The sequence below is a fragment of the Ipomoea nil genome, unplaced genomic scaffold (assembly GCF_001879475.1).
Source record: "Ipomoea nil cultivar Tokyo-kokei standard unplaced genomic scaffold, Asagao_1.1 scaffold2975, whole genome shotgun sequence".
Classification (NCBI taxonomy): Eukaryota; Viridiplantae; Streptophyta; class Magnoliopsida; order Solanales; family Convolvulaceae; genus Ipomoea; species Ipomoea nil.
Genome location: NW_017619403.1, coordinates 1,985,348 through 2,011,518, shown reverse-complemented (window position 1 = coordinate 2,011,518; position 26,171 = coordinate 1,985,348). Strand labels below are relative to the sequence as shown.

The 26,171-nt window shown below is 34.3% G+C and overlaps 2 protein-coding genes across 3 annotated transcripts; one reads left to right on the top strand and one right to left on the bottom strand.

Annotated features, from left to right (window-relative positions):
• The first annotated feature begins 1,000 nt into the window (after positions 1–1,000).
• LOC109163112 (glutamine synthetase cytosolic isozyme) lies at positions 1,001–3,816 on the top strand. The gene is made up of 12 exons (XM_019311838.1): positions 1,001–1,151; positions 1,305–1,344; positions 1,610–1,713; positions 1,818–1,866; positions 1,977–2,083; positions 2,190–2,277; positions 2,426–2,554; positions 2,641–2,715; positions 2,807–2,860; positions 2,957–2,994; positions 3,141–3,300; positions 3,465–3,816. Exons 1-12 carry the CDS (start codon positions 1,078–1,080, stop codon positions 3,615–3,617), a joined length of 1,071 nt encoding a protein of 356 aa, XP_019167383.1. The 5' UTR covers positions 1,001–1,077; the 3' UTR covers positions 3,618–3,816.
• A 7,591-nt stretch (positions 3,817–11,407) lies between these two features.
• Positions 11,408–23,094, bottom strand: LOC109163111 (stromal processing peptidase, chloroplastic). Of its 2 annotated transcripts, none has more exons than XM_019311836.1 (25): positions 22,689–23,094; positions 21,910–22,101; positions 21,235–21,476; positions 20,372–20,570; positions 20,227–20,277; positions 19,923–20,030; positions 19,617–19,805; positions 19,192–19,503; positions 18,959–19,060; positions 18,426–18,560; positions 17,997–18,221; positions 17,446–17,649; positions 16,978–17,148; positions 16,439–16,588; positions 16,092–16,229; positions 15,493–15,720; positions 15,231–15,380; positions 14,945–15,071; positions 14,631–14,763; positions 14,272–14,392; positions 14,109–14,189; positions 13,721–13,822; positions 13,387–13,537; positions 12,771–12,900; positions 11,408–11,888 (listed from the first exon to the last, which is right to left on the bottom strand). In XM_019311836.1, exons 1-24 carry the CDS (start codon positions 22,893–22,895, stop codon positions 12,809–12,811), a joined length of 3,810 nt encoding a protein of 1,269 aa, XP_019167381.1. In that variant the 5' UTR covers positions 22,896–23,094; the 3' UTR covers positions 11,408–11,888; positions 12,771–12,808. The 2 variants fall into 2 exon arrangements, with proteins under 2 accessions (XP_019167381.1, XP_019167382.1); XM_019311837.1 differs by having other exon boundaries at positions 11,408–11,878.
• Positions 23,095–26,171: the final 3,077 nt, after the last annotated feature.

The following is a 26,171-nucleotide window of genomic DNA, read 5'->3' as shown; positions in this document are numbered from 1 at the left end:
TGATGCCAAAATTGTCTACATTAATTTTTGGCAGAAGTGTAGAGATTTATAGAATCTTATCAAATATTATTTAACTTATATGATTGTATAGAATTTTAGTGAGTATTTTAGAGTACATCTCCACCGTCTGTTAAGGGGTGGAATAAGTATTTCCAAAGTGGTCCGAGTCGTTTAAATGAAGATGATGGAGAATGCTTGACGGCGAAGGAGTCTTTTTAATTGGAAGAGAAGAATTTAGAAACTACTAATTTATTTTTGATATGTTACCTAGAATAACGTTTCAAGATAATCTATTCATTATTTTTGAAACATTACCAAACAAAACTTATATATCTTATTAATAGTTTAAAAGAAATTATATTATATGCTCTTAAATAAGGCCAAACAGAGCCTTAAATAAATAATTTATCCAGTATTTTACTTTATAGTTTTTTATATTACCCACAAATAAAAATAAGCTAATACCCTCAAATTGCCAAACACTCCCTTCACCAAATGCACCTGTAGATAAATAAAATTAACCATGGTTAAATGATAAACCTGATGACAGACCGCATAAGGGGTTGGTGAAACACGTGCTATACTCCAAGATTCAGATCCCATATTCCTACCAAAACGGGATATACCAATTGTAAACGGTCAAAAAGGATTCCGCATTAAATAGATTCCATTTGAGGTTATTTCAAAAAAAGATTCCATTTGAGTTTAAACTCTTAATTATGTCATCATTATCTTTTTCTCAGAATTTATTTTATTTTCATTGCAATAATAATATATACTAAAAATACTGTAAATTCATAGCATTGATATAATTAATCTTATTAATCTCCAAATTACATTCCATTGATAGAATAAAAATTAAAGAATTAAAAAGACTAATTTTTAAATTTAAATAAATAACCATTTCTTAATTACCTTATAATAATTTTTTTTTAAAAAGGAAAAAAAAAAGTAATTTCCAACCTTAATCCGTCTGTCTCTATTTATATGATGAAGGCCAGCAGGAGTCCATAAATCCTAGACTTGTTTCAACCTCTGTGCCGTGTTCTTATTGATCGAGTAGAGTAGAGAAAGATCATGGCTTTGCTTTCTGATTTGATCAACCTTGATCTCTCCGAAACCACCGACAAAATCATTGTTGAATACATATGGTTCGTTTGGTGTTTTTTTTTTTTTTTTTTTTTTTTTTTTTTTCTTTTCATTTTCATACTTGTTTTCCTGTGCTTTATTGTATATACATGCATGCACTGCTTGTTTTGCTTGATGTGTGTGAATTCGTAATATTTTTTCTGATGATTGAACAGGATTGATGGAACTGGTTTGGGCCTGAGGAGCAAAGCCAGGGTAATTTGCTATACACATAATTCTCTGTGTGTGAGAGAGATTTAGATCTGACTGTTAACTTAGTATCCACAAGGTTACTGGTTCGATTCTCAATGTTCTATTGATATTTTTAATTTGAGCGGATCAGCTATGACCAATTTAGGCTGATTGATCACATGAACGAACTCTGGTTGCGGGTTTCTTTTATATCATAAAAAAAAGGAATTTTTTGGTATTTTTAAAGGAATTTTGGGAATTAATGATTTGTTTGTTTATTGAATTATAGACCATTCCTAAGGCTGTAAAAGACCCTTCTGAGCTTCCAAAGTGGAACTATGATGGTTCTAGCACTGGCCAAGCTCCGGGAGAGGACAGTGAAGTCATCCTATAGTATGATCCTTATACTTTATAATCCATTTTTTTTATTTATGATTGTTTTAAAACTTGTTTTTGGATTTTTTTTTAAATTACAAATTCTATTCTTTTGGTTATAGTCCTCAGGCAATATTCAGGGACCCTTTTAGAAGAGGCAACAATATTCTTGTAAGTTGGAGTTTGGGATTTCTATTTAAAAAAATTTAAATTTATCTAAGTTTGCTTATTGTTATATGAATTAAAAAAAATTCCCTTTTTTTAAAAAAAAATCATTACAGGTGATGTGTGATGCTTATACTCCAGCAGGTGAGCCTCTCCCAACAAACAAGAGATATAATGCAGCAAAAATATTTAACCATCCAGATGTTGTTGCTGAAGAGCCATGGTATATTATATTTACATCATTTTTAATTTAATTTTAGCAGCCTAAAATAATTATTGTTTCCTTAAATAAATGTTGATTTTTTTCTTTTAAATAAACATTATAAAAGGTATGGAATAGAGCAAGAGTATACTCTGTTGCAGAAAGATGTGAAATGGCCACTTGGTTGGCCTGTGGGAGGATTTCCAGGGCCTCAGGTAATTATTTTATTTCTTCATTAGTAAGTATTTCCATTATTTTATTTCACTAATTCCCCGCCATTTCATGAACAAATTGGTTACTATTAACTCTGTTACAATGTAGTATCTGTATATAACCCCGTTATACCTAATTGTGTGAGGATAGGGACCGTACTATTGTGGAATTGGTGCAGACAAGGCTTTTGGGAGGGACATTGTGGACTCTCACTATAAGGCCTGTTTGTATGCTGGTATTAACATCAGTGGCATCAATGGTGAAGTTATGCCCGGACAGGTAATTAGCGGGGAAAAGAATAATGATATGATGATTCTTTTTTATGACTGTCAATTTCTTCAACTCTTCGATGTTTCTTTGTTCAGTGGGAGTTTCAAGTCGGTCCATCTGTCGGAATCAGTGCTGGTGATGAAGTCTGGGTGGCACGTTACATTCTAGAGGTATTATTAGATCGCAATATATATAACATATAATTGTGAATGATATTGCTGATTGATCATCTAATAAACACGGCATTATCTGGTTTAACAGAGGATTACTGAGATAGCTGGAGTGGTTCTCTCCTTTGATCCCAAACCCATTCCGGTTAGTCTTTTGTATATAATTATTAGCTATTTCGCTGTCTTGGACGGTATGTTTTATAATTTAGTTGAAATTTATTTATGAATCGGTTTGTGATAGGGCGATTGGAATGGAGCTGGTGCACATACAAATTACAGGTATTATACACTAAATGATCTGAAATGATACTCTTAGTTAATTGGTTCTAGTTTTAAGATGACTTTTAGATATATTTGATTTGAAGAAAAATGGCGTAAAACGTAGAATTAACGGGGTTGAAATTGTGTTAATTAACTATTAACAGCACAAAGTCGATGAGGAATGATGGAGGTTTTGAAGTGATAAAGAAGGCAATCTCAAAACTGGAGCTGAAGCACAAGGAACACATTGCTGCTTATGGCGAAGGCAATGAACGTCGCCTCACCGGAAGGCATGAAACTGCTAATATCCATAAATTCTCATGGGTAATATTTCTTTCTCTTTAATTACTTTGTTAGTAGCGTTTCAAAATAAGTACCTGATTACTTTAAAGTTTTTCAGCTTTTAACTAGCTTATAAGCTAGATATGCCGAACATATCAGATTCATGTGGTGTGTGTGTTAAACATTGGTTGTGGTTGATGTTGTAGGGTGTGGCAAATCGTGGAGCCTCGGTTAGGGTTGGCAGAGACACGGAGAAAGAGGGCAAGGGCTATTTTGAGGATAGGAGACCTGCGTCGAATATGGATCCTTACGTGGTTACTTCTATGGTCGCAGAAACAACTATTATCTGGAAGCCATGAAAGGATTGAACTTGAAGTTGTATTTTACTACTACATACCCTACCTTGCATTTCTATTCTAAAATGCTATTGTTTCACATTGATTTGGCATGTTATTTTTCTTAAATGGAATTATGGTTTGTAAGGGTTCAAGAATTGTTGTTCATTGTATCTTTTGTTTATAAACAACAATATTAGGTCTTGAAACTAGATTGACTCTATTTATCTACTTATGAAATTGAGGTAGGTTCATGAAGTCTATTAAAAGTGGAGAATCCTGAGTTATAAAAACAAAAAAACAAAAAACAAAAACAAGGTTAGCCTAATTCCCTTTAACCATTGACTTTGTACTCATCCTTGGTGTCTTCCATGAAGGGGAGTTTGGACCATTCAATTAAAGTACTAGTAAATGGCAGACTCAACAATAACAACAAAAAATAAAAAATAAAAGGGAAAATGGCACTTTTACCCCTCTTGAGTTATATACTTATAGCATTTTTTTCCCATGAATTATTTAAGTGGCTCGTTTCCCCCCTAAAATGTTAAATGGACATATTTACCCTTAAAATAAATATTTTATTTATTTTTCTTCTCCAACAAATTATTACTGTAATTTGGTTCAAACCAAACAAATACTATAGCAACCAAACCAAAATATTTCAATTACAATTTAGAATCAAAACGCGATATTTAGAGTTTATTAAAATCGCAAATCGAAATGGCCGGTTCATGTTCCGAACTGAAAAAATAAAATACATTTATTGTTGAATTTAGACTATTTTAAAATAAAAAATAAAATAAAATTTAAAATAAAGACAGTTCAAAATCGCGAACCGGATCCGGAACCGCCGGTTCACGGTTCATGATCCAGTTTTTTTTGGTTCATAAATTTAATAAATTGAAATCTAAATATTGGATTCTAGATCTGAATCATAACCGAAAACTTTTAATTCGATTGCTATAGTGTCCGGTCCAGTTCGAACCGAACCGTGGTCATTGCTACATATACACAATAATTTGTTGGAGAAGTAAAATAAATAAAATGTTTACTTTAAGGGTAGAAATGTCAATTTAATATATCAGGGGGGAAAACCACCACTTTTAAAATAATTGAGGGGACTAATGTGCTTACATAAATAATTGAGGGGAAAAAGTACTATAAGTATATAACTTAGGGGGAAAAAGTGCCATTTTCCCAAAATAAAACAAACAAAAAACTTTTTGGACTGATGGATATATTAGAGTTGGATCTGGAATGAACTGACCCTATGGAGCAGAACAAGGTGGGTCCGAGTGGCCTTTGAGCCCCAAGGCCAAGCCCAATGCTCAGCCTCGGCCTCAGCCTCAGGTCACTAAGGTCGAGCCCAACGCTCTCCACGATCAATATTCTTGTCTTTACATTCGTTATTTTATCATATTCATTTATTCCTTTCAATTATTGAGTTAATTGATTCGGACTACTCGAGTTACCTGGGTAATTTAATCCATCAAGGACATACTATGATTCGGATAAATTTTTAACAAATTTCTGAAGTGTTATTAATATTTAAAATTGTTTTTTAATGTTATATCCGAAAAAAACAAATAAAATGATATAACCTAATGTTACAGTGAAAACATAAATAAGTAGAATAATATAAAGTGTCGCATGTCAGTTAAAAAAAAAAAAAGCAAACAAATATCTGTGTTTTTTATGAGTTAAAATTCTCGACGTATATATCGATGTACAAGTACATTGAGATATTTTAAAGTTTGTGGGATTTTAAAAGAAATTTTTTTGTGTACTAACTGTGGGCATGGTACATTAGGGGGAAAAAAAAAAAAAAAACTAGCACATATTCAATAAACTTTTAGTTGAAATATGACATTATTTAGTGATGGGAGAAACTAGCAACCATTATATGGAAGTGTGCATTTCATAAACTACATTCTTGTGTGATAGTCATAAACCACACAGGAAATGTAAATCTGACTAGAAGATTATTACTCGAGAGTATGCACTAGATAAACATTGTTATTGTGTAAAAGTGGCAAATCACACATGAGAGGTAAACACACTTAGGGTGTGTTTGGTTGGTGGGTTTTGCACACAGGAATGACCGAATGGGTATGAAAGTGATTGTTGTTGTTTGGTTGATGGATTTTTAGAACACTACTATGAGTTTCGAATACCCCATCAATTGAAAAACCTATACCCAAATACAATAGTAACCATTCTCATTCCACCCTACTACCAAACATGTTAAATACTTTCACCAAAACCATTACCATTACCATTACCAAGTATTTGATACCCATTTCGATTCCGATTCCGATTCCTATGTGCGAACCAAACACACCCTTAGAAGATCCTGCCAGACGGGTTTGGCCAAGAGGGAGTTGGCAAGAATCGAACTTGTGACATCCATTTTAGCGGTGAGAGAAATTCGCAACCATTATATGAAAGTGTGCACTACTTGATAAACTACATTCTTGTGTAATAGTCATAAACCACACAGGAAATGTAAATCTGGCTAGGAAGATCATTACTCAAGAGTGTGCACTAGATAAACATTATTATTGTGTAATAGTGCGCAAACCACACATGAAAGATAAACAACACTTAGAATACCCTGTGAGACGAGTTTGGTCAAGAGGAAGTTGGCAAGAATCGAACTTATGACATCCAAGTACGAGAATTATGCTACCTACCCCTTTCTAGACAAATATAACTTTTTTTTAGAGAGATAATTGGTAAGCAAATTACTAATACAATTGACTCATACTTTTTTTCAAGCACCCTGATCAAATCCAAATTAATTTTACCGTAATGAATATATGAATGTATAAAAAATATCATTTTAAAAATTGGATGCATGGTGGGTGGTACACTGGTACTACAAATTTAAAACAGAAAGTGGATAGGGCAATAGGTTGGTCAAAATTTAAAACAAAGAAGTATGCAAAATACCTTGCGACCTATGATTTTAAAAAAATGGCCAAGTGGGGTCAAATGATTCCAGTGTAACCTACTTAATTTTGATTTATGAGAAAATTCACAATCACTATTTAAATATGTATAATAAGTAAAATACAATAAGATAAATTAATATAAGTTGTCCATAACAGGTTCAAATCAAGAAGGTCAATAGACAAATGCTCCGGAAAGTAAAATTGAAATCTTGTGATTACCAAACTCATTATGATTGTCCTCATTAGAGTTAAGTCTTATTTCCTCCATTACTTTATTTCCAAAATGTTAAATTTCCAATTCCAATGGCTCTCCAGGCCCCGATCCGACAAAGCATCTGGAAAATGTAAATTAGCACAATGGTGCGAGATTGCTTCATGCTGCTGCTGGTGAGACTCGATCTCAGATCATTATTTTCAAATTTCATTTTGTGACCAACTGAGTTGTCTATAGGAACAATTTTCTCCATTAGTCATACGATTAATGATTGTCTTGTAAAATATCTTGCCACCTATAATAATAACATTAGTCAGTGGGGTCGAAAGATTCAATTGTAACTGTATTTTGGTTCATTTTCTATTTTTCTTAGTATACTAACTCCCTATTAGGTTTAGAGTTGTTCAAATAGTAGATATGAACTAAGTTTGAATACCATTTCTTCTATTATTCATTAGATAAATTATGGTTGTCCTGCATTAAAAAAATTATTTCACGTAAAAGTAATATTTTATTAAAAAAATTTAGAGGGTTGAGTATCACACTTTAGTACTTTACTATTAGGATTTATCTTCATTTTATCAACAACAAATATTTAGTTTATTATGTTGTTGCAAATCCTATTAAATTTGTTTTCCTTTCAAGTTCAATGCAATTTCTTTGTAAAGAAACACACACACACACACACACACACACACACACACATATATATATATATATATATATATATATATATATATATATATATATATATATCACGTTCCCGTGCGGTCATACGGTCACGCACCATTAGCTACGTATAAATGCATCACAAAGTGTTCAAAAATGCACCATCAGGTGTGGTGATTTTTTTGTGTGTGGTGCATTTGTGTATTTCATTCTAGTGTTTTTTTTTTCGAACACCATACATTGCATTTATGCATACTTAATGGTGCAATCTGCACTGGCAATTGAACCAGTATATATATATATATATATATATATATATATATATATATATATATATATAAAATACACACACACACTATTGGATGGATAAGTATTATTCCATGTGCCATCAATATGGAGTATATATAAAGTCATGGCATGTAGGAAATGTCAATTATTACACCCAATAAGAGAAAGAAAACGAGAAGAATGAGGTATGAATGGTAGGTTTGGTTGGTTTGTACTCAACCATATGAATCAAAACTCATACTCAAACAAACTACAATCATATTACTTTTTTTTTTTTGTCCCAACAATTTAATTAGAATCATACTGGATTGAACATCATAGCGTCTTGCAGTAGTCTCTCACTTTAAGAAATAGATCTTACTTTCAAAAATAGACACTACACCATATCATCATATTTTCAATTTACTCACTATTTTATTTACATCCATGCAATTTCAATTCAACAACAACAACAATAATAATAATATTAATATTAATAATAACAAATAAAAAGGGAAATAGTAGACCCACTATCGTGACTTTGACTGCCTTTGTCAGTATTGCAATGTTTGCAAGTCACATAATTATTATTTTTTAAATGACATAACATCTAGCCATGTCATTTTACAAGCGATGAAATTATGGAGATGAAAACTCACTTTCGAATGAAATTAAGGGTTGCACTTGCCATGTCACTAGTGTTTTATTCTTCTATTAAATTAAGGTTTGCACTTTCTCTATTTACTAAATAAATAAAAGTTCAAGAAAAAAAAAAGAAATTTTAAAAAATAAAAAGGCTACAGTGGGAGCATGAGAAGGAGCACTAATATAATTTTGTAGTATTAATTAATGAGTGTATTTCAGAGCTGGGAACTTCCAATCTTTTGGCAACAACTAAAGAAACCAAAAAAGATACCTTTGTAATAAATCACGTGCACAATTATAGTGCTATAGCATCAATATCGGTAGTTATTTCTGATAAATTGGAGAGAGAGATTGGATTCATCTGTTAGGAAAGGTTTTTGGAACAGTAACGAAGGGAGAGGAAAGGTTGAGGTTGTGCACGTTTCGCGCACAACAAGTGTCCACACGGGGGCATCTAACAATGTGTTTTTTTTTTTTTTTTAAATTAGTTTTGTTTTGTTTTTTTTTTCTCTCCCCTCTCATATTCTCTTTTCTAATCACACTTACAAAAACTCTTCAAAAATCACAAAATAATTCTACCGTTGTGGATGCTCTTATTGCCATTATTTCAACTTTGAACCCTTTGTGGAGGGCAGTCAGCATTGGATTCCACTATTTAGCATTATTTTTTGTGCTTAATTATTACGTACATTATTATTTTTCAATTTATAATGGAGTCTTTTTTTTAGTACACTCTAACCTAATTATAGTATCTGCTCAGCAAATTGTGTAGACCATTGATTGTGATGAGACTTGAATATGAGACCTTCCTTATGAAAAACAACAATGATGTTAGAACAAATTGTTCCTTTTTTCTTTTCTAAATTTATAGATAATTTTATGTTAGAGAGTAAACAAGATTTTAGTAAAAAACTAAAATGTTGTTATTAACAACTTGTTAAGCTTTATATTTTACCAAGTATATGATTGATGGGGGTCATGAGCTTGCCCAACTAGCACTATAGGAATCAAGGTCTTCTAAGAATATTTATGAAAATTGAGGAAATGTGTAATTTTTTTATGCCCTCCGTAGTTTGGAACAATTGTTAAGCACATTTTTAATACAACTGAAATGTTGAGAGTTTGATTCTTGTAAAAGTTAGGTCATATTAAAAAGTTTTAGACTAGACTTTCCTCCAAGTAAGAAATAAATTTTTCGGGTGCAACTTGTACCAAATTTAGATTAATTTTATAGTGGTGAGGATACTGGATATTGTATATTTAAAAAAAATCAATCACTTAAAAAGTATAGTTGTATAAAGAATTCTTGCAAAAGTGTAAAATTTAGAGTAATTAATTAAATAGTCTTTTGTCAACAATCATTAAAATACTGTAAAAATTTTAATATCATCAATTAAGTTTTACATTACTTTATGAAGTCACACAAATAGTACCTACTCCACAATATTGTTTTTTTTTTTTTTTTTTGGGAAAATGTCCATTTCCCTCGCTTGTTATGTCCTTGTATACTGGTTTAATTTTAGGACAATCCAAAATGAAATGTTGTGAATTTGTATTATTTAAATGTAAACTAGTGATTAAGAGTTAATTCTCTAATAATTTTTCAATTAAAATACATAATGTATACATTCTCCATAATAAGTTATGTTCATTTTTTAACATTTCAAACAATTAAGGATAAATAACCTTACAAGAAATTATAGCATAACCTTATAAAATTAGTTTTAGTTTGGACCTATGAACAAAGACTCAAGGCGTGTAATGAAAAATTTCTTGTAAGAACAACTCCAATGAGAGTTTCTCTCCATTGTTTGAAGAATTTTAGCTTAGATAGAGGAGAAACGAGAGAAATATGGAACCAATTTTTCTATTACAATCATACATGGCACGATTTTAAAAATAAAAATAAAAATAAAAAACCAGCCACAAGCACATCGGGGCATAATAAGAGCAACCCCAACAAGGAGATTTTGCACAAGAATTAAGAAAAAATGGGTATGTGGAGGAGAGAGGAGAGAGAGGTGGGTTGGTCGTGCAAATTTGGGGGTTTTGCAAGGGTTGGTGGGACTCACTGAGGAAGGAGAGTTGCGCCTCACGAACTCTCGCGCCCAGGCGGGCACGTGCAGTCCACGCGCCCGCCTGGGCACGTAATTACATTTAAAAAAAAATCAATTTTTTATTTTATTTTTTATTTTTCCTTTTCTTTTTTTTCATTTTCACTCATTTCTCTTTCCTAATCACACTTCCAAAAAATACTCAAAAACTATATCAACATCCTCACTATTGAGGATGCCCTAACTAGCAACCACCTTACTTCTTTTTCTTTTTTTTTTTTTCCTTCAAAAACCTAAAAAAAAAAATTCTACAACTATTGAACTTTGCTCTAACACTGAAATATGGCATGTTTGGCGTGCAAACATTGGTGGCTCTAGCAGTGCATGACTAGACCTAGAAAAGGATAAAAGCAGGAAAATAATAGGTGCGAATCTTGTGACGCGTGAAGAGATGATTGGTTAAAAAGGTCCCATATTAATCAATTATCAAATTCGGTATTCGGGCTTTTGATGGATTGGGAAGCACAAGAGATTGGTTGCTGTACACCCACGCATCCGATAATGCATACAAATGCAAGCATGACAAGGAGCACTAATTACTAAAAGCACCCACAAATGACACTCCAATTGGCAATTGCTTTATATATGACAAGTCACGATAACCACCGCCAAAGTTATTGCCAACTTTTGAAGCCATGCTATCCTTTCTGCTCCCGTGAATGCTAAATCTCTCCCATCTGGTCAAACAAATTAAAAGGGGCTTTTGAATAATCAAACAAAAATATGCGTCACCAAGCAATATTGAAGAATCCACACAACCAAAGTATATAAAAAAAAATGTTTTCATGATGCAAAGCTATCGTACAAAATCTGATCACCTACATTAAGAAGAGTTCCAAGTGTTCAACCATCATCTTCCCTGGCTGATGCATAAAAAAGGAATTAAAGATGTGACATATCAAAGATTCTTTCAACCTTAGGTATACACACAGCAATTCACCAACAGAAGAGTGGAGGAAAATATATTTATATATGTTTTGTAAGCAGTGAAAGTTGTGTGCATAATACAACTTTAGCACAAGAAAAAGCCAGGAAAGAATTATGAATCCATACATACAATTTGGCTGCTGTACTACTGAATTTAATATTGGCTTCATGATGAAAAAATTAGTACTCCGTATATAAATCCTATTGAAGTGAGTAAAGAACATTACTTGGGTACATATGAAATTGTAGTTTCACTAAAGTTAGACTATACTTCTGTCCATTCAATGCCATAACCAATGGGGACCTAGTAATCTCATGAAGCCCTAGCGTCGAGTCAGCACCAAGACTTAATCTGTATACCGTAGCGAGTGGCAGCTTGCTGTCCTGCACCTTCTCTATGGTTGGAAATGACTGCACAACCCTGTCAAGGGCATATATAACACATTCTGCCAGTGGACATACGGCTTCTACCCAGCAAAAGCACTGACAAGTGTCCTATAGGTCACTGGATTAATATATAAAACCTCTAATTAAGTCTCATTACATATTTCACAATTTGAGATCATATATATATCAGTGCCAGTAGTAATCTAGAGAGATAATGATATGTTACCACACTGCCTAATCGAGACATCAATTATAGTATAATCCGTGCTAGTCAATATTAATGCCTAGAGTGTTATTAAATAGAACACCTCAATCTCAACTTTTAAACATTACAACCTTTTGTTAGTTGTAACTAAAGGCTTGACATGTAATTTTAATTGCAACAGAGTGCATAGAGATTTCAAAAACAAGACAATTGAAGTTAGTTTATTGCACAAAAAGGCGAAGTTAACCAGCCAGTAGGGAATGGTGTTTAAGAATAGGTGGCTTGCATTAGAAAGTATTTAGTGTTTAACTGTTTACATGAAAATAAGTTCTTGGGAGAATTTATTCCTCAAATTTGAAAAACATATTTTACCTTGTTTGGTTGATGGGAGGATTTATTCCATGGAAAATGAAATCCTCAAATTTGGGGAAAATGAATTCCTTAGTCTCCTTCGGTATTTTATTTTCCATACTTTTTGGGATAAAAGATGCAACTTGAAATTCCTATATTACCCACATATCTATATTATGTGGGGGCATTTGAGTCTTTATACTAATTATTCCAACAACTTATTCCCACCAACCAAACAATGAAATCAATATTCCGAGTAATTTCTTTACCATGGAATTTAAATTCAACTCCCCCTCAATTCTTTTCCACGAACCAAATGGATTAGTGTTTTTATCATTTTGCCTATATACATCAAGACCTTTATCCTATTAGCATCCTCCATTTATTTTAGTACCAAGGAATATAATTACACTGGTATAAGATATATGACCAAAAGAAACATACCTCATACAATCTGTCTTTCAAAGAATTTCTACCACCCCTCAAGTTGTTGGCCGTGTCATTGTAGATGAACCACGTCCCATGGGAATAACATTAGGAAGGCCATCGATTGAATCTTCCTCTTCTATAGGTACTATAAAATCCAAAAGTCAAAATAGAAGTCAACACAATGGAGAAGATTAATAGCAGATATTAAAATCATTCAAGTTTTAGATGATTAAAATGAGTAAAAGTGTATTGCAATCCTGATGAGTAAGAAATAGTTACCACGGACCCAAATAAATTACTCAGACCAAGTTTACAAAATAAAAGTAAAAATGAGAAAATCACCCCTAATTCCTATGCCATTATGCTTCTCAAAAACAAGTTTTCCTTTTTCTTTTATTTCCCTCTTTTTAGGATTAAAATTAGAAACTATCAACATATTTCCCAAACTAATTAGATTTACTATCCCACAATGGCAGACAGAATGAGGGAGACTTTAAGCAATTTAAATACATATTATAGAACGCTGTCAAGGATAGTGTGTACTGTATGACTGTATGGAGTAATAAATGTCTTCCCTATATAGTAGGGTAGACTTTTAGTTATGGTGGAGTACATCATCGAACCAGTTTACCTGATATGTCTTCTCCAGCATTTACCCCAGCAATTCCAATGCAAGAGAACAGGGAATTTTCATCTATCTTCAACTGTTCATAGGCAACATATATGTCTTCAATAGTGGCAGCTTCATATAGTGAAGTCAGCTCTTTAATACATGAGATGTCCTGAGAAGAGAAAGAAAAAGTATTAAAAACCTGAAGTACAGACAACAAGTTCACTATTCAGGTGATAACATGTAATTACCTAATTTCTCCCATTACACCAAAAAAAAAAAAAAAAAAAAAAAAAAAAAAAAAAAAAAAAAAAAAAGAAGAAGAAGAAGTAGAAACAAAGATGTGTTACTTCACCTTCCTGAGTACTGATGCAGCTTGCAAATGAGCTAACAACCCAAGCCAATAAGCATTTGATTTTATCTCAGCTTCATGTCTCATGAGCAATGTTCGCCTTGCCTACAGGGAAAAAAGAATCATAACTTTAAGGAATGCCAGTCACAATAATTTTTTCTTTTTAAATATAAAATCATATATTAAGAAGCATTGAGCTAGTTAAAGAGCAAAAAGTATATCCTACTACAAGAAGCAAATTGAATACGATTATTCTCTGCATTTGACTGCTTAAAATGTGATGAAAATTCAAACAGCTTCACAAATTTATCACCAAAAATACCAAAAGAAGAAGCAACCTTGGCTAAGAAGCACACCCTAAATTCTAGAGAAATTTTGTGAGGAAACTAACCCGATCCAGCTCCCTCGGTGTAATCCTGTTGCTATGCAAACCTCTTAGGACATTTTTGCAAGCGTCAACAGCTTTATGGACCTGTATGTACATCACCATCCTAAACAAGTTAGAAAATAAATGGGCAAAACAATATATGATAAAATAAATGCTAAGTTCATACCTTACTGGGGGTTGATGTCACTGAAATCACATACCACCCAAGCTTCAGGCGATCAAACAGGTTTAGTTCAAATGAAACATCATATGTTAATCCAAGAGAATCCCTGACTGTTGTAAAAAGTCTGCATGAAGAGCATGGAAAATGCAGGTAGTTGCTTCCAATGCAGAGGAATACAAGAAAATGTTTGGGAATGTAAATTGAGCTTTTTACTGCAGGCATCTTCTGAATAGCCATGGTACAATATGTTATGCTTACTGGCAAGCTAATCAGTGCATAACACAACACCCACACACAAACATAAACACGAAATAAGCAAGCCCAAATTGATCTAATTATTCCAACCATGGAAAGAAGATTACCTGGAGTTTATTACTTCAGCCAATAAACCCATAGTGATGGCAAAGAACAATGGATGAGTGTGAAATCTTCCTTGGAGGCCATTTTCCACATTCTCCAGTTTGTTGGATTGTTCCCCAGATTTTAGTTGCTCACCTGAAAAACAATTTATTACCATCTGTAAAACCTCACAATCCTCTCATCTACAGGCTCTAAGGCTCTAACACTTGGTCAAAAAACCTAAACGAATAAAGACACAACAGGTACTCCTTCTCTGAGAGCTAATTTGGTAGCCTAGATGCCACTTAGAAGAAGTGTTAAAAACTATAAAACTCACCATTATAAGTGGAAGCATTACTAACAGACTCAAAAAGATCCTTCCCCTCAAAAGTAAATCCCCAACGGTTTGGGGCAGGACCTGCAATATAAGCACAGGCTCTCTCATCTGTGTCCTTCAAGAATACCTGAAAAGCAATAAGTCAATATGTCTGAAGTACTACGTAATATTTAGTGCGGAAAGGAATCAGTTAATGCGCAATACATCAAATTATACAACCAAGGGACACTTAGAAAGCTAAAAGAACAGGAGCAACGCCATCCCATCCAAAGAAATGTTTTCTCACTTGTTGATGCTGCAAATCAGGAGATGGTCTAAATATGATTGGGTTGTATTTCTGTGCTCTCTCAAAACCTCTTGTCGCTCTAACTGTTCCCAGATAGTCAAGGATACATGACTCAATATCCTCCTCTGAGAAGTCCCCAACAATAGACACCTAATGAATAAATTTAGTAACATCAAGACGAGAAATCACTGGCATATGGATCTTCACAATAAAGCAACCAATAGCTTTCACTTTTCTTCAAGAACATACAAAAACAACAAACCTCCATATTGTCGCAGACAAACTGATTCATCACAGCATCTTTTACACTTTCCAAAGTCAAGTTTTGTAATGAATGTGGTGTTGGCTCAACAAAGCGCTCATCTCCATTCAACATAGCTAGCATGAGCTTATGCGCAGTTGCACGTTCTAGACTTTTTGGAATAGACCGATAATATGACAAATATAACTGTCGTGCTCTATCAAATGCATCATCTAGCCAAACGCTATGCTGCAAATAATTAATGTTTGAAAACGATTAGGATGTGACTATAATATAAAAATGTGGCCTCATGGCAGATAAAAACACCAGCAATAGCAATTATAGCCCACAAAAATCCAACTATGGGAAGTGAAATAATGACATTTTTTATCTGTACAAGCATAAGATGGAACAGATTCACAACATGAAGGATTGGTATAACTGTATAAGGTTAACTGAATAGCCTTTTGCAACTCCTATTAAACCCAAAATTGACTCAAGGGGCAGGATGTGATGTATGATAGAAAGGGAGGATGATCAAACAACATAATCACCTATGCATATTAATGATGTGTTATACTGGTGCCTCAGAGTTCTAGAAAAGACTCCAGTGCAATTACCTCAAGTACCATATGAAGTAACTGGAAGGCAGCACGCATCCCATCATCTCTCAAAGTGAATCGGAACTCCATGCAGATAAATTCTTCTGTTGACTCCAGTGAACAATTTATCAGGTGATTTACACAGAAAAGTTCCACCTGGAGACATATATTAAACATCAGGAAAATAATGCATTGAGGAAATTCAAGTGCAGTTCACAAGGGCATAAATAACACAGGAATGCAATGATAATAACACAATTGCTCTACTCATAATTCCCCAACCCCACAGAAAGACACTCCCATCAAACAGAAAATAGCAGGGCATAAATACAAAGGCAAGGAAAAAGGAATAATTTCACCATCACCTGTTCCCTTGAGAAGTTTCCAACACGACCACCCTCACTTAGAGTCCGCACACCCACAATAACAGCTCCCTTTGCATCAGGAGTTTCAGCTGCACGGCCGCCACCAACGATGAGCCGCATAACTCCGCAATTGGCTTCATTTTTGGATATCTATCAATCAAAATGCAATTTTTTATTAAAAAATGATACAGTCCATACTGCAGTAGTGCAGTGATATTCAAAAAGTAGATAATTGAGAGCTTCCATAAGAAATTGCAGCTAACAGCCAAGACAACCATGTACAAATGTTAAGATGCAATGTGCAAACTTTTTTAACTAGTGCCTAGCAATGCATCCACATCCACATAATTGAATGGCATTCAACTAATATTCCATAAACTGCACATTGTTTGAAATTACTTTAGATGCGCTCTGGAAACAATCCCCTATGATAACAATGAAATAGTGAAACCAAATATAAGTTCTCATTGATACCAGAACAGAAAAAGTTACATAGCAGTATTGAGCAGGAAACAAAAATAAATTCAAAGAAAACATACCTTGTAATTTACAGGAATTCCATTTGAAAGGCGCCGCTGAACGATACCTGTTTCCTTGTCATACAGTTTTGTATCATCTACATCTGGACTGATGGTTACAAATGATGGTTTTGAATTCAACCTTAGTTCTTGCAGCTGTGTTGAGGCAATCAATTCCTTTGGTACCTCAAGCTGCACAAGTCAAGAAATAAAACTGAAGTCAATAAAGCAAGTGCAAATAAAAGAATCCATTTGTTTGGGGTTTATTTCCAAATCCTCCCCCCTTCCCTAGTCTCTACCACTCTTGCAGTAGGGCACAAGTGCATGTGTATATATGCGCGCGTGCACGCACACACACACACACACACACACACACACACACACATATATATATATATATATATATATATATATATATATATATATATATATTTATAAGTAGCACTATTGCATGTATATTACAAGAAAAAAGCTCTTAAGAATAGGCACCTCTGGTTCTGGGTCTATGTGTTCCTTCAGACCGTCTTCAATTGCAGCTATTATCTCATCTGCTGTTATCTCGAATTCCATTTCTCCTGCTCCATCAATGTGCACCTTCTTTGGGACACAAGCAACAATTGCAGCAGGAGGGGGTGCAGATGGTTTTCCAAAATCAGATATGAATTCCAATACCTTTGCACCAGCAGAATTAACCTGAGACAAATGTTCAAGGATTAAGATTTCTTCGAAAACATCAATAACAATATCTTCACAAAGTAAAACCAGCCTACAACACACACACACAAAGTGGTGAAAATGGTCCCTATTCATTATGAGGCCACTAAAGTACTAAAGTAACAAAAAAAAACGACCCTTGTGCCCAAAGTAACAAAAACAGTTTCTGCCTCTAACTTTTTATTGAGAAAAATATTAACTACTATATGTATGTCAGTGGCTTTTTACTTAAAAAATCATACAATTAAATACTAAACATTAATTTAATTTAGATAAAATAAAATTACAGCAATTGTATAGTTGATTGTCCTACAAATTAAAATTACCTCCTCAAGAGTAACTGTTCCAGCAATCTCAAGTAGACTCTCATGGCCTTGCCTTTGATCCATCACAGTATGGCCAAGTGCATCACTCTCCATAATGAAATCCAGATTATCCACAGATGAAACATTATCAATCATAGCCGCTAACTGTTCACTATCTTTAATTAGTGCTTCCAAATAGCGAGCTAATTCACCTTTTGTGACACCAAATTCTTTGAGCCTCCGGACCTTGTTGCAGAAAAATGATGTGAATAGCAGAACAAATGGAGGCAAGTTTTACAATACTGACAAACAATTTAAGCATTATACAGAAAGATACGTCTTCGTTTTAAAATACTTAAAATAAAATGGAAAAAATACTGTTGACCAAACAGGTGCATTGGTCTGATTTTCAAGAAAATGCTAGTACCAAACTAAAAGAACAGCACAAACCTCCTGAACAGCAACTTTAATTGCACTCCGCCAATTTTTGGGTTCAGAAGTCACTGTAAGAGTGGTCACAGTGCATCCTTCCCTTCCAGAATCACTATGATCCAGTTCTACTGATGTGAATGGGGGATTTGAACTCTGAAAAGTTCCTCCAATTAGCAGAAGACAAAGACAAGCACATATCCAGTAAGATTAAAAGTACAAACCAGAACCAGATACTCTCTAAACCAAAGATATATTAACTCTTTAAAATAATACTTCCTTTACAATTTTGTAAAACAAAAATTATGATTTAAGGGAAAAGACAAAAGGACGCCCTTCAACAAGTAACACAACAAATAGTGGATTGTCTTTCTTTTTATCAAATTAGGTCACTTAAACTTGTTAGAAGTCATGATATTTAACAAGATAGTAATTTCAACATTATTCAATGATGACCCATGGAAACAAGTTTGCTTCGGTGCAATAATTGCAATATTAGATCTTAATAACAACAGCAGATCAAGAGCAAAAGTGTTCAAATAAACCCACTGCACCTTGTATCTTGTGTTAATGCGAAAATGCAAAGCAGAAAGAAATATTCTCTTCATCAACACATTCCGCAGATCAGCATATGTTCGGACCTTGTTCACTGGAATCTGGAAGGAAGACAGTGCAACAGTTTAGACAACTCATGCTTCTTTTGTGCATAAATAAATATTTGTATATATATAGATTCTTTAATTTAAAAGACTAAACAAATAAGCAAATTACCCTGCCTGTTTTGTACCTTACAGAACATATTGATAGAGAAATTCTGAAGCAATTCATGCTGAAATATCTGTGGAGGCTTTACATATTCATTGCTACCGGGAAGGCACCAATTATGTTGTACAGGAGGCCGAACAGCATGTCTCTCCTTCCTAAAAGTTTTAGATTGCTCAATGGAGACAGAGGACCTTTCATGAGATGTATTTCCAGCCAAACCTACTGACAATTTCGGGACAAGGAAACTTGCCATTGCACCAAATGCACTTGGTGTAGGTGCAGCACCTGCCCCATTTTCCATGTTACTCTGCCCACCACTATGCCCAAAAACAGCCTGCAGAATACTTGCGGTGTAACTACTAAGTAAACAGTTATATGGTAAAAGCATGAGATGTATGAGGTGAACAAATTCCTAATCTGCATGCATCTGTGAAGAACAATACGTACTTCAATATGGTCAACTGTCTTGGGAATGTTATCTATATCTCCCACAATGTACAATGTGGCATTTGCAGGAAAATACCAACGCTCATGGAATTTTCTGATTTTATCAGCATCCCATTTCTTAATCTGCTCTTCCAATCCAATTGGGAACCTTTCACTCAGCTTGTTCTCCGAATGCAAGTGTTGTAACAACTGCAGTTTAAAAAAAAAAAAAACAATAATAATAATAATAAGAAATAGATTTAAATTATTCAATGATTTGACAAAGGAGCAGAAAGTAGGTTGTGAAAATATCCTCTGATAAAATACCTGGCAATCAACACGATACTCAATTGTATTCATCATTTGCAGCTCTGATAATATTGCTCGTCTTTCTTTCTCAACTCGCGAAGCAAGAAATTTAGGGTGGAAAGCTATCTACAAGTTAATGAATTAATTAATTAAAAACAAAAAGAACAAACAAACCTTATCAGCTCTCATTGTATGATTTACTCACAAATCATAAAAAGTGGAAAACACAATAGTTGTGCAGTTAATTAATGGAAGCAAGATGCTTAACCAAATTCAGAGAATCAATGCATCCACCAATAACTACAAAGAAATAGTATTCTACCTCATTCAGAGCATCTAGGACAACTGGTAGTAAATCACCTTCAGAAGAATCCTAGAGAAAGAATTCCAATTCATTACAACCATATAGGGAGGGAACAATTGCAATATTTTAAACAAACTTTCCCCATTGTCATGAGAAGACATACCTTTGTACTTGTAGGTGAATGGATATGGAACACTGTATGATGAAAATCTGTATAGGCATTTGAGCGTGCCCCTGTTCCAAGAAGTTTCTCTCGTTTCTTGCTTCCAAGAAATGCAACATGTTCAATCATATGAGCAATTCCTTGCTCATCATCTTCCTCATCAATGGATCCAACATGAACTTCCATGTGTGCTTCAAATCTATGAGAATTAGATTCAAAGGAAAGACTCAGAAAATATTTATCACCTTTGGCAGTGAGGTTATCAGGAACGTTAGAAGTAAAGAGAACTGAGACACAATTGCCATGATAATATGGCACATCAATTTAGTCATTACAAAACATGGTTTATTATATTCTGCATGATGCATCCAAAAGCCAACAGCTAGGTTGAGACAGCTCATCTAATAACTATTCGAGCAGAAAACTGTCATCTTCATATAATGAGTTATGTATGATGCAAAAATGGATAAAAGGATGGATCAAATGCACAAGACCCAGATCTTGCAAGCTCTAGAAAAAACAAGTGTATGCAACCTTACCTCTGCTTTCAGATGTTACATTTCCAGGACTAATGCTAGTATCCTAATGACAAGAAGTGGCAGTTGGGCACTTTGATACATGGGTAGACACTAGGGGAAAAAAAAATGCATCCTAAGAGTGATATATTAACTTTCACTTTAGTATTTTGAATTTTAAAAAGATTAATATTACAACTCCTTGTCACTATCCCCATGTGATGGTCTCTTTTTCAAATGTCTAAAGGTTTTCCCTACCCCATATCCAATTAGCATAAGCAATTACACACTAAAATTAGTGATAATGGAATCCCTGTGTTCATATCAACATTATGAATAAGATGATACCTATTTGGAGGAACCTTATTAGGTAGAATGAGGTATCGAAGTCCATTTTTCAATTGTCCTCGATATAATTTCGGGTGAGAAGGAAGTTCAGAACATAAAAAGCGCTCAAACTCAGCTCTTTCTGCCTCAGGATCCAACAATTCCAAAGACTGTTTTTCTAGTACACCATCCGGCCAGGCAGTACTTGCAGCATGTGGCTCATCTGGGCCAACAGATGCACGTGGAACATGAGGTTGTTTCACCTGTAAGTATACATAGATTAGTTTACCAGATAGTTCCACTCTTGGGGAATAACACAGTTGTTCTTTCAAACTTGCCTTTAAGTTCTTTTATTTATAATCAACAAAAAATGCAAATAAAGGCTAAATGAGTGAACTGTTTATACTATGAGGTACAGAGGTTGAGATGAAGAATGATAAATAATTAAAATAAATGTAAACACATCTATATGAAATTTTCAGTTATTCTTTGCAACATGTATAGTTTAGTCCATTCAGTTCTAAAGCGAAAAATATCACATACAAATATGTCTTTCGGTGATGAAACAGATGTATTTGGAAAAGAAAAAAAAAATCAATATCCGTGTGTGTGTGTGTTAGACTTCCTAAGTAGACCTAAGATAGTAGCTACAATTAGAATTTGACCTCCAATTAAAATTGCAAGCAGTTTACTTACAGATACATTATTAGGCTTCAGCTTTGACAAATGACACGTCGATTTATCAAGAAAGGCTCTAGTTGCCAATCTGTTGATGCCAGTATGCTTTCTTTGCAGGTGACGGAAACATGACACGTGTGGACATCTATTTTGCGAATTTGCTTGTGGTGACAGTTCCTCAGACTGAGATAGATATCTTCTCACTGAATTCTGCAATTGGGCAAAAAGAACAATAAGTAGTGAGGAAAGAGAGAGAAGAGAGCTAAAAAAATATAACCAAATGAAAGCAAGTAGTAGACATCTGGACTCATATAAAGCCATAATGACACAAATTTGTAAGCTATCTGCAGCGGCAGGATTATGTAATATTGGAAGAGAAATGTTCAAATAACTGAAATAACTTCTTTCTAGTACAACTGTTGAGGCTATATTATATAATATATACAAGATAAATACATGCTTCTATCCCCTCTAATCCATTAATCCCCTACCCATCATAACTCCGCATAAATTACCAGCTAGTCAAACTCTTAGCCACACCATTACAGTTCAGTAAAACTCATTTCAAATACAGATAATTTTAAAAGAAGCACAATATCATAACTTAGACAACACAATCAGCGTGTTAAATCCGCAAAGTGCTGAGAAATCATTTCTCCCCAAGTAAGCAGAAAACTGCAGCAGACTATAGTTCAGAATTCACAGCAGTACCAAACTTACTGCAAAAACGATACTAATTTAAAAATTAAAAAAATTCCATTAATATGTGAACATAATAAAAAATGACGAAATCCTACCTTATTTTTAAGAAGATAAGCTCGATGGTGCAGATGCCGATTCGAGCGAAGAGCTACACTCCTCCTCAGCTGAGTCCAATTAGGAGGAGGTGAAAGCAGCCTAGAAGAAGAGCAGCATGACGGTAAAGATGGATCGCTGTGTAGAGACTTGACTTGGACAGGAGCCAAAACAGGCTTGGTGTTGAATATAACTGACGAGGCCTGCATATCCTAATTTCAGGGAGCCGCTAGGGTTTATGAGACGGCGGAGGACGGCCGCGGGAGCGACGAAAGTGGAGGGGAGTGTTTCGTCGGCTGCTGAAAAAGAGGGAAGAGAAGGATTGGCCTGTCGACTCGTTTCAAGTCTGTTTCTTCTTCTTCTTGTGTTAGGGGGGCGTCGTGACCCGTGTAAGTGGTGACGGTTTGGCCAACTTGGCACTTAGCTCAGATTTTTATTTTTATTTTTCGTTTTCTTTCTGAGCAGAAAAACCAAAAGGAAAATATCCATCATTTCATTTGATGTAATTTGACAACGGTTTCCGTATTTGTGTTGCTAACCTTTTTATTTTTGAGTTTAATTTGCCCGGCAACCAATAAATAATTAATAAAATTTAAAATTACGTGAACCATGTAATAGGATTGTCATCATATAGTAGTTAACTCAAAATTACGTGTTTGAATTTCACTAAGTTGATGTATTGTAATATTGTGTTTAGTAGTTGTAGCAAGCTTAATTCATTTATTATATTCAATAAATTCATTATTTAGTTAATATTATTAACGGGTTTAGTCAACTTTAGGGGCTAGTTAGTTAATAGTTGATGATGGAACAAATTGTAGTTGGTTTGTTTTATGTGTATAGAAATTGTATGAAGATATAGGAAAATAAGAGGAAATATTAGAAATTGGCTTCAAAGAGCCTCTAATATTGAATATATTGTCCAAAAAGAGAGTAGAGAGACACTTCTAGAGAGAGCAAATACCAATTTTGGTTCCACGAGTATTAACGAAATGATATTTTTGGTCCACATGTTTAATTCCTACCAATTTTTGTCCACCACTATTATTTTAGTACCAATTTTCATCCACAACTATTGTTTTAGTGCCAAAATTCATCACGTCGGTCACCCCTTCGTTTAAGACATGCCGAAATATGAAATTATTAAGGGTAGTTTCGTGATTTTCAAATTAGGATCCCTATTTGAGCATGAATAAAGGGATTTAAGCCCTAAAATCTATCCCAATTCGCAGTTTTCTTCTTCAAATTCATGTAGGATGGGGAGGAGAACTACGAATTGAGATCGATCTTAGGGCTTAAATTCATTTATTTATGCTCAAATTGAAATCATAAGTTGAAAAAGATGAAAATGTCCTTAAAATTTTTAGATTTAGGGATGTCTTAAATAGATGGGTGACCGACGTGATGAATTTTGGTACTAAAATAATAGTCGTGGATTAAAATTGGTATTAAAACAATAGTCGTGGATGAAAATTGGTAGAAATTAAACATGTAGACCAAAACCGTCATTTTGCTAATACTCGTGGGATCAAAATTGGTATTTGCTCCTTCTAGAGAGGGAGTAGTGGAGAGGAAAGGAAGAGAAACTGTCCCCCCTTAGCTTGTGAGTGAATGGCCGTTATATAGGTCCAAACATTGCTCTTTGACTTTGACTCGAACATTTAACCCTGACCCGATCACCGTACACTAAAAAGCATACACGAAAGGTTGGAGCAGAAAAATCATTCTTTGATAAGCTTGTTTGCTGAGTACCACTTAAAAAATAGTTAGATTATTCAGATCAACTAAATCAAGGATGCTCATTTTCAAGTCTTCCTGATACGCAACTCTTAAGGGTTCTGTTTAGTAAGCTTCCAAAGTTTTCCTCTTTTCTTTTGTTTTCAAAAAAATACACAATAGGTCTTTCATTCAAGTGAAGTCTATCAATGCTACCCGTGGTATCACCATATGGTGTTTTTTGCTACAACTTAGTTTGAATGACAGAGCCACATAACAAACTTGGAGCTTGACGCCATGACATTGGATCATAACCTGTTATTGGAGTCCAACTTCTTAAATCTTTAATTCCTTCATATTGTAGAGGAAGAAAAACGAAAAAGTGAAGGGGTGGCCGCATAAGCTTGGACTTCCTTGCACAAATATATTGTGTGAAGTTGAATTTGTAAAATTTGTAATTTAATTTTAAATTGTAATTGTATAGGTTATAGCATTATACTTAGAAAATTGTAATAGCAAAATTAAATGTACTAAGCCCGGTTAGATTAGTATTGCCACCACCGCCACTCTAAGTTCGGGATCACATCTCAACATAAGTCCTATGAAGTAGGCAATTTTGATCGGTTAAAAACCGGCATTGGAAGTAAGGTGCCCATTTCAGGAGTAAGGTGCCTGTTTCAAAGGTCCTCGGACCGATTTGCCCGGTTATAGGGCGTTGGAAGTAAGGTGCCTGTTTCAAAGGTCCTCAAACCGATTTGTCCGATTATAGGGCGTTGGGAGTAGCCACTTGGGTTCGGCCGAACTGGCTGAAGTAGAAGTTTCGGCCAGGCCGAAACTTGGTTAGTTTCGGCCAGAGAGGCCGAGACTTGGCTTGTAGTTTCGGCCTCGGCCAGGCCGAAACTGAAGCAGTATGGTTTCGGCCTGGGGCCGAAACTTAGCCAGTCTGGGGTGGCTGAATACCAATAGATAAATGTGGGATTAAATTATTCAGTTACGGATTTAATTTTTCAATTAACTCCAATTTCAATTCTGAATTTAAATCCTGGGTAATGGCATGTTGTTTCAGATGTTACAAAGCCAAGTTTAAATGGCCTTGTTTAATGCTATTAAGCACCTACATCCCTATATAAGAAGGGGTAGAGTGCAGCAGATTTTCTAAGCACATAGTGACAAGAACACACAACACAGGAAGTGTTTTCTCTCCTCAAAAACTCTGCTTCTACTCCTTTCTTAAGCCTAACTGTGTTCAAGGCTTTGCTCCGTTTGCCAGATCCGTTCGTTTGGGTGCTCAAACGTCGAACCGTAGCGCGCTTTATCTTGGGAAACCTAGGACCCGACGCTCCTAGCACTTTTGGGAGGTGGCAAATAAGGTTTTAAGGAAAGAGTGGTCTCTTGACTCACGCTAAAAACCCTTACCCAAACTCGAGCCATTTTTTCCTTCTTTCGGTTTTGGATTATGCTTCTAAGCAAAATCCGTTCTCCATATTTGTTTTGCCGTTGGATTGGACTCATAATCTGAGGATTATTTGTTCCAATTTTTGGTTGATATATATTGGTATATCTTTTTCGTAGATATACATACATACATACATATATATATATATATATATATATATATATATATATAACCGTTGGATCCGTTTTATATATATTTGTGTGTATATATATATTTTGGATAAATATCAAATAATATTTTATATACTTGTGTGTGTATATATAAATATTATTTTACGATATTAAATCGATTTTGGTTCATTATCACCACCAGG

Bases quoted from the DNA above. Each gene is read 5' to 3' on its own strand.
- LOC109163111 (XM_019311836.1), bottom strand. From the start codon at position 22,895: ATGCAGGCCTCGTCAGTTATATTCAACACCAAGCCTGTTTTGGCTCCT. The intron at 16,589-16,977 runs GTATGTTTTCTT...TTTGATTGATAG, and splicing joins GAATTCCTGTAAATTACAAG to ATATCCAAAAATGAAGCCAA. The intron at 15,721-16,091 runs GTAATTGCACTG...AATTATTTGCAG, and splicing joins TACTTCATATGGTACTTGAG to CATAGCGTTTGGCTAGATGA.
- LOC109163112 (XM_019311838.1), top strand. From the start codon at position 1,078: ATGGCTTTGCTTTCTGATTTGATCAACCTTGATCTCTCCGAAACCACC. The intron at 2,555-2,640 runs GTAATTAGCGGG...TTCTTTGTTCAG, and splicing joins GTGAAGTTATGCCCGGACAG to TGGGAGTTTCAAGTCGGTCC. The intron at 3,301-3,464 runs GTAATATTTCTT...TTGATGTTGTAG, and splicing joins ATATCCATAAATTCTCATGG to GGTGTGGCAAATCGTGGAGC.